Raw genomic sequence first — 16,611 nt, forward strand, 5'->3', positions numbered from 1 at the left:
GTGATGTTTGAGTTCTCTGTAGAATTGTCATTGTCAGCCAACTCTCTGTCCATCCTAACTGAATCTGAAGGACCAATTTTAGACGTTGAAAGTTCCCAGCAGTAGGTTTCCCATCCTTTGTGATCAAGATGACCACTGTACGATTATAAAGTAATTGATTAAACTGAAGATAGAGAGCCTGATGAAAACTTTTGTTCTTGGATGAGTTTATAAAATAATTTCTTGTCAGTGGGACTTGCAGATTCTATGTCATGCAGTAATTTCATTTTGGTATTTGTATTACTCATATCATGAACCCTTTGGGGGTAGGGTCAAAGATAAATGCAGCAGTCTGGATGAAGGAAAGTGACCACATCGATATTACATGACATGGAGATGATCAAAAGAAAGTGTTTTACAAAATTTACACTGAACAAATCATATTGGACAGAAGCATGCACTAAACATATAGACGGATATACAGTGACTAACGTTACGAATACCTTATAGTAACATTAAACGTAATACGTACATCAGTGGCGGACCCAAGGGGGGAGCCGGGGGCCCGCCCCCCCCCCCCGAAAAAAAACGTGATTTTTAGCTTTTGGGGGGGGGGGATGGCCCCCTCCCCTGGCGATCAAGGGGGGGGGGGATGCAAATTTTCAAATTTTGGAGGGCCAAAAAAAAATGTGCTCATTACCACCCCTCCCCCCCCCCCTCCCTCCCCCCCCCCCCCCTCCCCCCCCCCCCCCCCCCCGAGGGACTTTTTGGCCGGCGCGATTTTCAAATTTTCGGGAGCAAAAAAAAAAACTGTCTAACTGTTGACAGTCAATAATATAATGTTGTACAATTTTTCTATTATGTTACAGTATAAAGAAAACCGTTTTGATGTTTGCTCTTGAAAAGAGTTTTGTTCAAAACGCCTTCATCTACCGACTCTCAGTCGGTGAATAATTATGCTTTCGTCCCTTTTACTGTAATGCAGGTTGGATTCAAATGTATAGGTTGAATTTTTGGTTGATATAATACAATTTTTTACACAACAGCCTTGCCGTTTCAGAAAGATATTCTCTGCGCGCGGCTGGTGAACGAATTTAGTACTACATAGATTGACATCAGTAGTAAGAAAGTTTTCAGGGTCTCCAATAATAAATTGTTGTCATGTCAGAAAGAGAAAAAAACGTAAAAGAGAGGAAGAAAGAAAAAAAGAAAGAGAGAGAGAGATAAATACATATTTTTTTTAATCGCTACCCTGAGTAACGGGTCGGCAACGTATTGGATGGAATGGGTACCCCACCCCCGGCCCGTCACTCAATTTTATTTAGGGTACGCATACGCGTGTTCCCTCCTTTTGTAAACACCCCCTAAGTCCGGTGTGTAAAGTCAATTTTGTATATGTACGAGCCGGACTTTGCTGCGTGAAAAGGACCCCTTTACCGGACATTTTGGTAACACGCATGCGGTCTTTCCGACCCCGGAGTTGGGGGGGGGGGCGGGACCCCACCCCACCACAAGCTATTTGTAATGCATACGTAGGGGAAAGTGAGGTAAGATGAGCCATTCTGGTTAAGTTGAGCCACCCCTTGTTACTAGGAAACTGTACGAAGTGAAAACTGGTTTGCGCCCTCAGGACATTAAAGGTATTACAAAGTTTTGGTATGGAGTCATGAATTTGGTTCAAATTAACATATTGAAAGCATATGCGTTCCTACAATATACATTGATCGTTGTCGCGGTTGAAATCGAGTCTAAAGTTATGAAATTATAAATAATAAACTCTTTAAGTTGTATAGCTCCCTCTCAAGGTCAAGCTATTAATTTAGCTATGAAACAATGCTTCTTGACTAAAGTCGACCGATTAGCTATTCCCGTTTGGAAATTATATATCCCAACTACATATTCTGAGATGTTTATGGTCGCAGCTACCATTGTACGGCGCTATTTGAAATTTATCAAAATTTATCGGGAGCACCGGTAAATTTTATATTCAATTTTTCTCGAAAACAGAATTGTTTTAGAGGCTGCTTTTTTGAGTACTTATAATACATCCACAGGGGCATCCAAATATATCAAAATTGTGTAGATTCACTATCCACCCAATTTTCAAAATTTCCCAAAACTTTGTATTACCTTTAAGGACATCAATTTACATCGCTGGAACTACCTTTGTCACATGAGGGCAGAATGATAAGAAATTTGTCGTTATTTTGGGGGTTTACACAATTTACCCCATTGGGATCTATCTAAATTGCTTGTTGTAAATATATGCTTAGATTAAAGCGGATTTTTGTGTAAAAACCTTGGAGCCTAATTGAACTGTAAACAAAAAAAATGCTTTGCCAAGTTTGCAAAATGGCATGTGTGGGGTAAGATGGGACTTTCCGTTGGGGCAAGTTGAGCCCTGGTTTTACCAATGTGTGGCTCATCTTACCCCTGTATGAATCATTGTGTACTTTTTAAACATTAAAGTTAAAAAGGAAGAAATGATGGTTGACAGCAATACATGTCTCGATGTACATGTAATAAGTATAAGTATAAGTATTTGGTGTTATTCCAATAATTTCATTTCAGATGCCAGAATGCCACGAAATGACACGGATCAACATACCCCATGACATGCATTTAATGATTCTACTTCTACAAGTAACCTTGCTCACAGCCTAACGAATTTACTTCTCTAAATCAAAAACATTGTGTTACTGGTTGTTTATGTAGTGTATTTGTATTCCTCTTCTTAGTCTATAGTATGTAAGCGATATGGGTTTACTCATAAACCCTGACTTTTTTAACACAAAGAGAGAAAGAGAGAGACAAAAGAGTGACATTGCATGGAAACCACACAAATCTAGGTCCGATCCCCATTAGTCATACCATGATATACGGACTGGCACACTCTGCATATCACAGTATCGTAGGCGAATAAAATATTTTATACGGCAGGGCTTGTAACCATGGTAAAAGGAAAAAAAATAAAAGGAACGTTCTGAAAGTCAACGTACCGTGATTCAAATCCTTTGTAATGGTGTTCACGTTGGTAGATTTTATGTTGAGACAAAAAATTATGATCACTGATTGTGACCTTAGGAGCGTGGGTGCTTAGAAGCTCAAAAACATGTTTGTCGAATAGATTCTTTAGAGTAAAACTAGAATGGAAAAACTATTTGAAGTGTAAACATGTCCAAATTTGGGGTATTACTTCGTTTCGCTTTGATACAAACATTCCTCGCTGGTGATAAACACACGGGTCCATATTTAATACTTCAGTTGTTAACACTTCAAATGATCAGATTAGATTCGTCCGTCCCAGGTACACAACATTCCAGATAATTTTATTTGTACTTATTAATAAATTCTATGAAATATATTTCGGCTTTGGCATACTCTAAAATAAGATATCAACGACATTCAAGCTATGTAACATATTTATACCCTGACCTGTAGGCCGATTTTGTACTGTTTAAACAAGCCGATCATGCTATGAATTTGGTGTAGATTGGTGTAGAAAACAAGAAAATGTGTTTGATTTGAAACATAAATTATAACAAAATCATTAGATAATAGACATATGAATAATGGTTTGGTTCAAGTCTGCGTATTAATTGAAATAATTCAAGAGAAACATTTTAGAATGATATGGATGTTATGATATTTATCGACTTTACTACACTATCAGGTTGTCTTTTTGTTCATAAACTATGCTTTTATGTTACCGCACATAACACATATTATCATGGCCGCTTGCTTGGCCTAGTTTCAGATGTGATGAGGCTTGAGTCATATCTTTTAAAGACCAATTAATATTTGAGTGCTCCATAGAATTTTCGTTTTAAGCCACCTCTCTGTCCACACTAACTGAATCTGAAGGACCAGGGAGTTCCCGGAAGTAGGTTTCCCATCCTTTGAGATCAAGATGACCACACTGTAAGATTGACCATAAAGTAATCGAGTCAACTGAGGGAAGGGAGCCTCATGACGACTTTTGTCCTTGAAATAATTTCTTGTCAGTGGAATTTGGAGATTATATGTCATGCACTAATTTCATTTTGGTATTTTTATTACTCATGTCATGCTCATGTCATGCTTGTGTCATGTACTGCGCCGAATGCAGAGCTGATGCCGGGAGAGCGCGCATAACATGACTGCAGCAGTTGATCTGGATGAAGGAAAGTGACCGCATCGACATACATGACATGAAGATAATCTTTGACAAGCCATAACTCATTACTAAAGCAATATAAGATTTTATCATCTTTCCGACACTGGGTTACTCTCATCAAGAGCTTTCAATACAATGATGTACAGCTTGACATTATTTGAAGGGGGAAAACAGGTGTTATATAGCTATAATGTGAGTCCGTACGTCAATAGGCCCTATGCATTCATGATCATAATCATGGACAAGCCTTGGTCTTGATTAGTCCTTACCTTACAAGAGATCATGCTTTACTCTTTTATGTAATCAATCATGTACGTCACAATGACAATTGCCCACGACAGCGACACTGGAGTGTCGCCCGCTGACTGTGAGTCAGCACATGTTTACACCCTTAGGCCATTTTTGTAATATGTAATCAAATTTAATGCATAAATCTTTGTTAATTGTCAAATAATTGTATTTCAATAGTCAGAATGCGAATTGCATACATTCCGTGTTGTCAGGCAAGACAAGCCATAATGCTTATCCTACCTAGCAACAACTAATGTATGCATTTTTTTTATTCTGTTGCAATACAATTATGTATATGTTCCTCTTTTTCAAAGTCTAATACATACCAAAATATGCTAATACTTAATTTTCATTGGATTTAAAAAAACTAATTATAGTCTATACTATAATTTTATATTAAGATATTATAAATATGCAACACCGTTTTATTGAACAAACAGCAAAGCAAAACAAAACAAACCGTTCATTCATTACAAGGACACCAAATACTTGGTATGTTATACATATTCTTACTCATTCTTTGTTGCTGTAATGAGTTTAGGTTCGTGATTTTGTTATTTCCTGTTTAACTATTGTTTTTTATTATGTTTAACAAGGCCTTATGGAAGACCACTATTATTGATGAAAATGAGTCACCCTATCTAAATATCAGAAATAAATAAATAAATAAATAAATAAATTTGTAACAGGTGGATGAAATAATTTGTAACATGGCACTTACCCGGTAACAAAGATTTATGCATTAAATTTGAATACTTAACAAAAATGGTCTATTCTAGCTCCACTGACCATAACTGTAGTAATGTAGCATTGAGCATCGTTCGTAATAATTTCACAAGCATGTTTTCTTTGTGGAATAGTTTCACTTATGATTTATTTATACATCTGCATATCCTTCTTTACATTACATAGTTTGAATATAATATAGAAACAAGTACAAGCAAAACAGGGTTAAATGACTAGCTATGAACACAATACATATGGATAAATAGAGGTGTTGTGGTCCAGTGGATAAGTCTCCGGACCTTACCGTCTCCTCCGGACAAGGTAAGGGATTTGAATCTAATGTAAGTTGACTAACGTCCTTTGGCAAGACGTTAATTATATTTTTTAAATATCAATCTGTTAAGTCTAAATATAAAAACAAGGGAAACGCTCTCGGCGGTCTCGCCTGCATTACGCAATTCTATATGATGAAAAATTGAGATTGGGACATTATTTATAGGCAGGGTGGCCATTAGCAGCCCCCCAAAAATGAAATCCTCTAAATATAATCAGCATTTTGAAGTGAATATTGACTATGAATCATCAGAAGAATTATTTATTGTAATTTGTACCAAGATTGATAACTTTAATGGAATATGAATAATTAAACAAAAATGATTCTCATATTAAGTTGTGAAAACATAATCCCAAGTCTACTGACCTAAAATGGCCTTTGACAATGACTTTGTGACCTGGAATTTATGTCATATAATTTGTGATACTTGACAACCCTTGTGTACAAGTTTCATGGAATTTGAACACTTTTGAAATTATGCTAAAAATTAAAAATCTTGGTGTTGATGCCACAACAAAGTCTAAGTTTGCAGACCTGAAATTACATTTGACCTTGACTTTGTCACCTACAAGACTAATAACATGATTGATGATACTTGATACCCCCTATGTTCGAGTTTCATGGAATAGGAATGTATATATACTTTCAAAATTATGATAACAAATCAAAATCTTAACCTGATGCCACAACAAATTCCAAGTTTGTTGACCGGAAATGACCTTTGACCTTGACTTTGTGACCTGAAATTCTCCTCACTTGATCGGGGATACTTGATGACCGTTTAGTCCGAATTTCATTGAATAAGAACTTATACTATTATGTTCTTATAAAAGACCAGTTGGAGAGCTTTGATTAACTAATAAGTTGTATAGCTTTATTGAGGCTCTGTGTCAGTCAGACATCTTTGTAGGCATCTCCTCTACAAGTACTCTTTGTTTCATAACATGACCTGGCATGAGTCATGGGTTGCAGGTCATTCTATATTTAGTTATACATGCTAGTCTGTATTTGCAGACTCTGTTAAACTACATGTAGCTATCACTACACCTCCCTTCTTTAAAAGAGGTTTACATATACATGTACATATATAAAACTTCTTAAACTGTATACAGAGTGACAGGGTGGACTACCTGTACACTCGCGACTGTACTAGGGCATTATTCTGTCCCTTAAAGCTGGAGTACTGTCGCTTTCAAATATATAACTTATTACGCGACAGTCCATATCTTTCAAGGTTGCGATTCGCGAAACTGGAATTCTCCGTTGAGGTTGAGTGATATCTGTTGATTTTTGTAATCAAAGTGACTAATTAAATCCGGTTATATTTTTAACTATAACATGCAAATATATATGTCATGCTCATGCAATCCTGCAGTTATGTTTTAAAGTCCAAGTTGAACTCTGTAACTATAAACTATTTACAAAACGCGAAAGTCTTTCTCTGTAGTTCGCTTTCATTTATTTACAAGTTCAAGCGATCTGGCGGTTTAATAACTCGTCCGCTTCTGGTTCTGGTTGATGACGTAGTTGAGCTTTCTTCAGATGCTGGTTGCTCAGTAGCTTCTGCAGTGTCATCTAGCTCAAAGTCATCCTGTGTTGGTAGTGGAATAGACTCGGCTTGTTGTTGACGTGGGACTGGCCTGAGGTGACGTCTGTTTCTGCGACGTATCTCTCCTGTTTCTGTCTCGATCTGGTATGATCTGTTTCGATCCTGGACAGACCTGACAATACCACGTTTCGACCAGGTGTTGGTTTTCATGTCTTGGAGTATGACATGATCTCCAGGCTTTAGCTTTGACAAGTCTCGAGCATGTTTGTCGAATCGCTCTTTTTGCTTCACCTTATGATCCTCCTTTCTTCCCCTCACTGATCGAGTATTGACCTGTTTTGGTCTGGACATTAGGCATGAAGTACAACTTAGGACCATTTCAGTGATGTCTGTGTTGATTCTGGGCCAATAGATGACTTCTCTAGCACGTTTCTTACACTTCTCGATGCCTAAGTGTCCTTCATGGATTTTGTTTAGCATGAACCTTCTCATAGTAGTGGGAACCACTATTTTGCTGCCTTTGAAGATGATGCCATCTGCTTCAGAGAGTTCACTCCTGATGTTCCAGTATTCCCTGACTCGAACTGGACATTGCTGCTTCGTTTCCGGCCAACCATCTCTGATGATGCCTAGCAGCTCTTGCAGTTGATCATCTTTCTTTGTCTCTTCGACAATCTGATTTCGTTTGTTCGATGTAACTGGCATGCTCTTGACAATAGCATCTACGTAGACTCTGATATCCTCCTCAGTTTCAGCATTCAACTCAGCCTTTGGATCTACTGCTCTGGACAATGTATCAGCAGTATACATGTACTTTCCAGGCGTGTACAAGACCTTGAGATCATATCTCTGTACCCTGATGAGTAACCTTTGAATGCGTAGGGGACAGTCACCCAGTGACTTTACAAACAGTGGAATAAGTGGCTTGTGATCAGTCTCCACTTCTACTTGTTGTCCATAGATGTATTGATGGAATCTTTCACATGCGTATGTGATTGCCAGCAATTCTTTCTCGATTTGTGCATATCTAGTCTCTGCATCAGTCATTGATCTAGATGCATATGCGATCGGAACCCAATCTTGATCATATTGCTGTAGTAGCACTGCACCAATACCATCCTTTGATGCGTCTGCTGACAGCTTGGTTGGTTTCTTACTGTCATAGAAATGTAGGACTGGCTCTTGTATCAGAGCTTGTTTCAGCTGATTCCATGCATCCTCTTGTGCATGATCCCATGTCCATACATTCTTTTTGTCTAGTAGATGTCTCAGCGCTGCTGACTTGGTCGACAGATCTGGAATGAACTTCCCTTGGTAATTGATCATACCCAAGAACCGTTGGACATCTTTCCGACATTTCGGTCTCTCAATGTTCAAGATAGCAGACACTTTCTTTGGATCAGGTTGAACTCCTTGATCACTGATCAAGTCACCAATGAATGTGAGCTTCTTGACATTGAACTCGCATTTGTCTTTGTTCAACTTGAGATTCATTTTTCTCACAATGCTGAGAACCTCTCTCAACCTGTCATCATGCTCCTGTTGGGTAGTTCCCCATACAATCACATCATCCATCATTGTGTTAACTCCCGGAATGTGTGCAAACAGTTGGTGCACTATCTTGTGATAGACTTCCGGAGCACTACAAATACCAAAAGGTAGTCTCAAGAACTTGTACCTTCCGTATGGCGTGATAAACGTACAAAGCTTGGAGCTTTCGTCATCTAGTTGGATCTGCCAAAAACCACTAGATGCATCTAACTTGCTGAAGTATTTGGCTCCTGCAAAATGTGCAGTTATTTCAGCTCTTGATGGCAATTGATAGTGTTCTCTTTTGATTGCTCGGTTCAGGTCTCTTGGATCTAGACAGACCCTGAGCTGACCGTTCTTTTTCATCACCACCACGAGAGAAGAAACCCAATCAGTTGGCTCATCAACTCGTGTGATTACGTCCATTCGTTCCATCTTATCTAACTCGTCTTTGAGTTTATCTTTAAGTGGAAATGGAACTTTGCGACATGCATGCTGAACAGGATGTGCGTCCTCTCTTAATGTGATATGGTGTTTACCAGGAAGACAACCTAGACCTACAAACACATCTTGATAGTCTTGAACTACACTTTTACCCATTCCGTGTTCAGTTTGTTTCTCAACATGATACACCCGTTTCACCAGATACAAGTCTTCACTCGTCCGTAATCCTAACAAAGGCTGACGATTTCCAGGAATGACTAGACATGGCACATTGCGTTTGATCCCTTTGTACTCAACTTGTACACAACAACGACCTTTGACCGGGATATCTGTCTCATAATAACCTGTCAACATCACTTTGGCTTTTTGTAGCTTTGGTTTTGGTTTCAATTTGTGAAATACTGTCTCAGGAAGAAGATTCGCCTGAGCACCAGTATCAACTTTGAAGTCAACCGGCTGGTTATTGACTAGTAGATTAACTATCCATTCATCCTTGGATTCTTTTGATTCAACAGAGCAAATCATGAAACCCTCTGAATCTACCTCCAAGTGCTGCAGTTCATTGACCTTGGCTACTGGGGTTTTACAACATTTAGCAAAATGATTCTGCTTACCGCACTTCTTGCATGTTTGACCTTGTGCGGGACATTTGTCTTTGCTATGTCGGTTTCCGCACCTGCTACATGCATCACTTTTAGTACGACCTTGAGGTTCTGACCGTTTTGACTTTGAACCAGGAAATTTCTTCTTAGTCTTGCTGAAAGAATCTACCGGAATTGAGGCGTTTTCCCCTGCGGAACTCAACGCTTGAGCCTGCGTTCGAGTTTGTTCAGCCGCACGACATACTTGCAACGTTTTGTCCAATGTAAGATCATCTTGCCTCAACAAACGTTCTCTTAGACCATCGTCTAAAATACCACAGATAATTCTGTCCTGGATAAGACTCTCTTTCAACATGGAAAACTCACATGACTGAGCACGACTCCGCAATTCAGTTGCGTACTGATCAACACTCTCATGCACTAACTGAGATCTTGTGAAAAATCTATGTCTCTCATACGTGAGATTACGTTTCGGCATGCAATATTCCTCATATTTGTTCAACACTTTCTCAAGCTTCATGCTCTCACCCTCAGCAAATACAAACGTATTATACAATTCCAAGGCAGCATCGCCAATCACGTGTAGAAGCATTGATGTTTGTAACTTTTCATCTTTTTCAGACATTCCTGAGGCAACATTGTATAGAGTGAATTTCTGTTTAAATCTTCTCCAGTTCTCGGAAATATTTCCCTTTAAGTCGAGTGGAGGAGGTTGACTGAGATTTGCCATTTTGTTTCTTAGCCTAGTGTAGTCACTCACATGAACAGCATAACAATTAGCTTTTTATTTTTGTATCTTTGCAACAATTACTTTAAGCTCAACTATTAACTTTCACTGAGTTATTCTGTATGTTCATGTCCCATATATGTCACGCTTACTGCCCGTTATACTGGAACTGGCCCGGCACAGAACTATGCACTCCAATCCATACAACGACAGCGCTAACTATTATGGACATAACTACATTCACTGGACATACACTTAGACTCTAAGCCCTCTAGCTCTCATCATCTCTCACATCACAAAGAATTGGATTGAACTGGCCTGATTTCAATGATTCCTCCATATATATACTGTAGCTGGGTTGCTCAGCACAAACACTGGCTGCTAAGTTCTGACACCATATTATGTTCTTATAAAAGACCAGTTGGAGAGCTTTGATTAACTAATAAGTTGTATAGCTTTATTGAGGCTCTGTGTCAGTCAGACATCTTTGTAGGCATCTCCTCTACAAGTACTCTTTGTTTCATAACATGACCTGGCATGAGTCATGGGTTGCAGGTCATTCTATATTTAGTTATACATGCTAGTCTGTATTTGCAGACTCTGTTAAACTACATGTAGCTATCACTACAATACTTTTAAAATTATATTAAAAATTCAAAAACTTTACCTCAGGGTAAGTTTTTGATGTTGACGCCGCGGCCACCGGAAAAGCGGCGCCTTTGTCTTGCTTTTTGCTACGCAGGCGAGACAAAAACGGGGGGGGGGGGGAGAAAGTTTTTTTTACAAAAAGTGGTACAAAATCGGCTCAATCTACCCCCGTTGTGCAAGCCGTATGGGTTACCGTCTGTGTATGTTATGGGGAACGTTGACAAATGTCAGTTTGATTAAAGAATGACCCATACCAGACGGTTATTTCTGTCTAAACCCAGACATGCCGTGTCAGGACAGGTTGTGTATCTGGACTAGCCACTAAGTGATGTTGTAAAATATGATACAGATATCACGTCACCTAGCCCTGGCTTAATTAGTAACTTAGTTAAGGCTAATCTCGACAGGTGATTCAAAACGTTTTTTTGAAGAATGCAATATTTCATACATATTTTAAAACTTATGGTATAAAATATCATAAAGATTAAAGGATGAAATTTATGAGGGTTAGTGTTATTTGATGCATACATTTCGTTAAATCCATCGACACTCAACCCCCATGACCAGGCGCGTAGCCACGGGGGGGCACGGGGGGGGGGGGGGGCACGTGCCCCCCCTAAAATTTCCAGGATCGGTTGAAATTTTGTAGACCCCTTTTTTGACCTCGATCGATTACATGTATGTGCCCCCCCCAAACATCAAACTCTGGCTACGCGCCTGCCCATGACCCATCAGACAACAACAGACCCCCATCATACAACAGCCAACGAGGAACTATCTAGTACCGTTGAAAATACGGTATTAGTAGTACTAGACTACTACTATAGTACTACTAGTAGTATAACATCATTTACTTACCTTGTTTCAGTCGATTTGATCAGGTTTCCAAAGACAGCATGTCGTCGACAGACTTATCTAAATCTTCTGCAACTGAAGAAAGATCTTAAAATGTATTAATTAAGATCATGCAACCACTGAATCTAAATGGGAAGCGAGGTGCCGTGGCTAACGTGCAAATTCCTGGCAGAAAAATGGCGATTGAACGATTGGGCGGGCGGCGTCGTCGGATAGATTCCGAAAGCTCTAGACAAACAAGAAACTGATCGAATGAAAGGGGAAGCCCCTATTGCGCAATTCGTTTTATTTTCTTTTTTCTTACCAATTGGTTATACAGCCTATATAGTCATTTCAGCAAAATGATCTTCTACTGTCTATTGCCCAGCGATTAACAGGCGGCCAACCCCTTTAGACGGTGAGAAAAAGGGGAAGGGTGTGTGTGAGAGAGAGAGAGAGGGAGATTTTGTATCGCTACCCTGTAACGGATTGGCAACGTATTGGATGGGATGGATACCCCCACCCCACCGCAAGATATTCGTAATGCATACTGAAATGTATAAATCACTGGTGGAGGGGGGGATCGGCAGCGGCCCCATTTCTTCTAACTTGCGCTTCAAAATGATCAAGAAGTGCCTCAAAAAAGTAAAAATTTGAGTGACCGGTTTTTACCAAACTCGTTTTCCCCAATAAACTGTAGTGTTATAAAAACCATTAGGAAAACGCAAAATTTGATTTCGATTTCCAGTCATAAAAATCTTGATAATCAGACAGGCGATCGGCTTGTAAAAGTCATAGGGTTACTGAATGACCTAATAATAAGCCAGTTTACGGTTGCAGTCTGAGCATGAGCAGATAAAGGTCATTTGTACCAAAAAGGTTGCACCCACAGAGATGAATACTTGATATGCGCTCATGAAAGTTATGTACATTATTCATTTATGCACCAACGGTACATTCTAAGATACGCAGGTGGAAGTATTCTTTTCAAGAGGGCAAACAAAAGGTATTCATGAAGCACATCTAGGACGTTGGCAGTTATTATTCTAAGATGCTCAAAGTGGAACTTCTCCATGTGTAAAAGATCTGTGGATATTTGGGGCCATTAACCATGTGCTATCTGTGAACTCCCTAGTGGTACGCTGATTTGGGCAAAACGTTGTCCTAAAGGGGGCGCTAGAGCCATATGAGGAGATGGGCTGGGTTGATTAATTGTACGGTCATTAGTTTGACTTGGTATCTAAAAAGTTAAATAGCATTAATTATGTTTCCAATAGTATGCCGGAAAGCGTCATTTTTTTCTGCGGCACAGATTGGGGCTTTTTTTTTTTTTAAAGAGGTCTTGATTTAACCTTAACCCTAACGGCACAGATTGGGGCTTTTTTAAAAGAAAAAGAGGTCTTGATTTAACCTTAACCCTAACCCTAACCCTAAACTTTCCCATAGGCTCAACACGCACCTAACCCCAATCTGTGCCACCGAAAAAAGTAACGCTGCCGGGAACGGGTAAACAACCCCTGGTCTTGAATTCCTGCATTAGATTAAAGTGTTCATTTCGATAAGCACGTTGGAAATGAATTCCTGCATTAAAGGCACAATGTCCCATTTGCAGGCCAAAAAAATGAAAAGGTTAATTTCCAACGGCATTTGAAAGATAATACTAATTTAGAACTTCCCTAAAAAAAAAGGGGGGGGGGGCTTGAAAATGTCTTTAAGTGGGAAAATAACGACTATTAGTTGTTGAATCGACTTTCTATAGAGCCAGTAAGTAATAGTCTGATTTTCAGACCATTGTACCGAGTGGTTATACGTTTTATGCTGCGCAAAAATTCAATCAGTTTAATTTGGCCATTACAAGAAGTGGGTTATTGATGTAGAAAATGCTCATGTACCCTTTACAGCTCATTTTATGTATGTTATTACCAAAGAAGAAAAAGCCAGTCAGTCACTCAATAGTGTCTGACAGTGAAGTCTAGCAAGTAAACGGGTTTCCTTGCATAATTTGAATATTAGGACACTGCTAACGTTTAAATTTCACAGATAGGACATACACGACATATTCATAATTCCTGCAAAGTTCTACAGAATTTGATGTTGGCTGCAAAAGGAACATAGTATCTTTGAGATGTACAGGTGTTCATTTCCGATAAACACGTTAGACAATAGACCTGACATTCTCGCGAAGAGATAGACTCGTCCCATTTTGTCGGTTCTAGTCACTCTTATCCATTATGCTTTGTCATTGGTTATAATTAATTAAATGTATAACTCCTCTCTTCATTGGTCGGATGACCTAAGGGTAATTTATATATCCTATCTTGTAATCGGTTGTCTTCGTAAGGGTCCTCCTGGTTGGCTGGTAATATTATGTGATATCTAAGCCTCGTCGGGTGCCAGAGTATTTAAATGCCACGTGCGGGATTTTGCAGTTGAGTTTATTTGAGTTTTATTTCATTCCGTTATCATGTTTAGGATGTGCTGCTAGTTTCACTATCTACAGGGCCGCCCAGCGTCTGAGAGAATCAGCTAGTTTGAAATGTTCTAAAATAATTTATCTTCGTTTGTAACTACTGGAGCTTCGGCTGACTTTTATAAATAATAAAGTGGACTTCAACTGTATATCCGAGCTTCTTTCGTTTTCATTTTGTTTCTGAACTTGTCGTCACGACCCATTTACGGGCCCATTACATTATCATTGCAGCATGAGCTAAATCCAGGATTTTATTTTAGAATCCGAGACCAAGTTACCAAATCCCTTTAAAGGTTTTAACAATCGATTGTTAAACACAATGGCCCGAATTCACATTTAATTCGGGCCTAAGTTTGTTTGAGGGTTAAAAATGAAATAAAAACTATAACGCTCGTTTATTAGATAATGCCACTGATTGCTCCTTTGTGTTTTTAAAATGTTTTCTCTCTTCCTTTCTCTTTCACTATCTTTCACTATAACCCCTCTCCCGCCCTCCCCTCTCTCTTTCTATCTATCGTTTAGGTCTGTACTCATCTCTCTCTCTCTCTCTCTCATTCACCACCATTCCGTTTGTTTCTGTCCCGGTATGTGGCCCCCTCTCTCTTTCTAGTTCACGTCCCATTCCTCCATATTTTTGTCCCGGGAGCGTTATTTTTTTCTGCGGCACAGATCGGGGTTAGGTGCGTGTTGAGCCTTCGGGAAAGTTAGGCCAGGGTTAAATCAAGACCTCTTTTTTAAAAAAAAGCCCCAATCTGTGCCGCAGAAAAAAATGACGCTTCCCGGGATATCTCCCCTTTTTCTGCTCCTCTCACTGAATCCCTTTACTCCCCTTTCCTCTCAGTCTCTCTACAATCATTAATGTTATCTCTTTTTATCACCCTCTTACCATTTCTCCTGCTCGTTCTCTCTCAACCCCCCCCCCCCCCCACTATCCATCCCAATTATCACTCATTGCTACAATAGTACATGCAGGTTTTTCTATTTTGCCCCCACCCCCTCTTCCTTCATCGCCCAAATTCTTCGTATCTCTCTTCCTCTCTCTCTAATCCCGCCCCATCTCCTTTGTGCTCCCCTTCTCACTATTTCTCTATCTTCTCACCCAGTCTCCCTCCAAAGTCATCTAGCTATCACCTATTCCCATCATTGGCTATTTTTTCGGATTAATTCCCCTTTTCTTGATTTTTCTCTCACTCATCTTTTTAAATTCCCGTATGTTTTTCTTAGCATCTCCCTTTTCTGCTCCTTCATTTTTATGTTTTTCTTGCTCACTTTCTTTGGAAACTCAAATCTCTCTCCCTCCCTCCCTAGCCCCCCTCTCTCTCTCTCTCTCCCTCACTAGCCCACTCCCTTCTCTCTCTCTCTCTCATCGTCTTCCCATGTCTCTTCTAGATTTCACATCAGACGAAGAGACCAGAGATACAGAAGATATATTTAATTCTTCTTTGTTTATCATGACTTCTTATGACATACGTATAAGCACCAGTATATTATTTATTGTTCATTAACTGGTTGATACAAGTAACACAATATAAACTACACATAATGAGGCAAAATATATACATAACACACGAAGAACTTGAGTTATATCATCATACTTACAATCGATTCCATCAGAAAGGTTATCAGCAAAATCAGCTTGTCAGTATGATTTTCATTATTATATTATTTACAGTAGTTACTTACCTACTTACTCACTACATGTTATTACTAATTATGCAATATCATTTATCAAAATATTACATTCAGTGGCATCGATAAAGTGTGGATACATCATATTGTGTTATAGACAATCCAGTAAATTTGTGGCTTACTTGATTATTTAGATACAATTTGTATGAAATCTATGTATTGGCAATGTAAGTGCACAAGTAGGAATTCTAGCAAAGATACAAGGGAGAGAAGAGAGAGAGAGAGATATACATATATATATATATATATATATATATATATATAAAAGATAAAGAGAGATATAGAAGATAAAGAGAGATGGAGAGAGAAAGAAAACGAGAGAGAGAAAGTGAGGGGGATAGAGAGCGAGATAAAGAGGAGAAAGGGAGAGAGAGAGAGAGAGAGAGAGAGAGGAGAAAGAAAGAGAGAGAGAGAGATAGGAGAAAGATAAAGAGATGACAAATCTGGACACTGTTGTACATTTACAAGGTAACTTCGTGATGGTGAAGTCGTGTTGCTTTGGGGTTAAACAGATGGATAGAGTCAGGGACAAAGGATCTTCAGAAACATGCATGTTGAGTTCATGGTGCACACAGGTGTATTCCTGATCTGTTAAAGTTCTCACTCAGTGAATGCGAGGGGTCCTGCATTAT

At 39.1% G+C, this 16,611-nt stretch overlaps 1 protein-coding gene across 1 annotated transcript; it reads right to left on the reverse strand.

The window, feature by feature from the left end:
• Positions 1 to 6,948: 6,948 nt before the first annotated feature.
• LOC105444690 (uncharacterized protein K02A2.6-like) lies at positions 6,949 to 10,236 on the reverse strand. Its single transcript, XM_011679260.2, has one exon. It carries the CDS (start codon positions 10,234 to 10,236, stop codon positions 6,949 to 6,951), a length of 3,288 nt encoding a protein of 1,095 aa, XP_011677562.2.
• Between the last annotated feature and the right edge of the window lie 6,375 nt (positions 10,237 to 16,611).

This window comes from Strongylocentrotus purpuratus, unplaced genomic scaffold (genome assembly GCF_000002235.5).
Source record: "Strongylocentrotus purpuratus isolate Spur 01 unplaced genomic scaffold, Spur_5.0 spur5_scaffold_1, whole genome shotgun sequence".
NCBI lineage: Eukaryota > Metazoa > Echinodermata > Echinoidea > Camarodonta > Strongylocentrotidae > Strongylocentrotus > Strongylocentrotus purpuratus.

Bases quoted from the DNA above. Each gene is read 5' to 3' on its own strand.
- LOC105444690 (XM_011679260.2), bottom strand. From the start codon at position 10,236: ATGTCTGAAAAAGATGAAAAGTTACAAACATCAATGCTTCTACACGTG.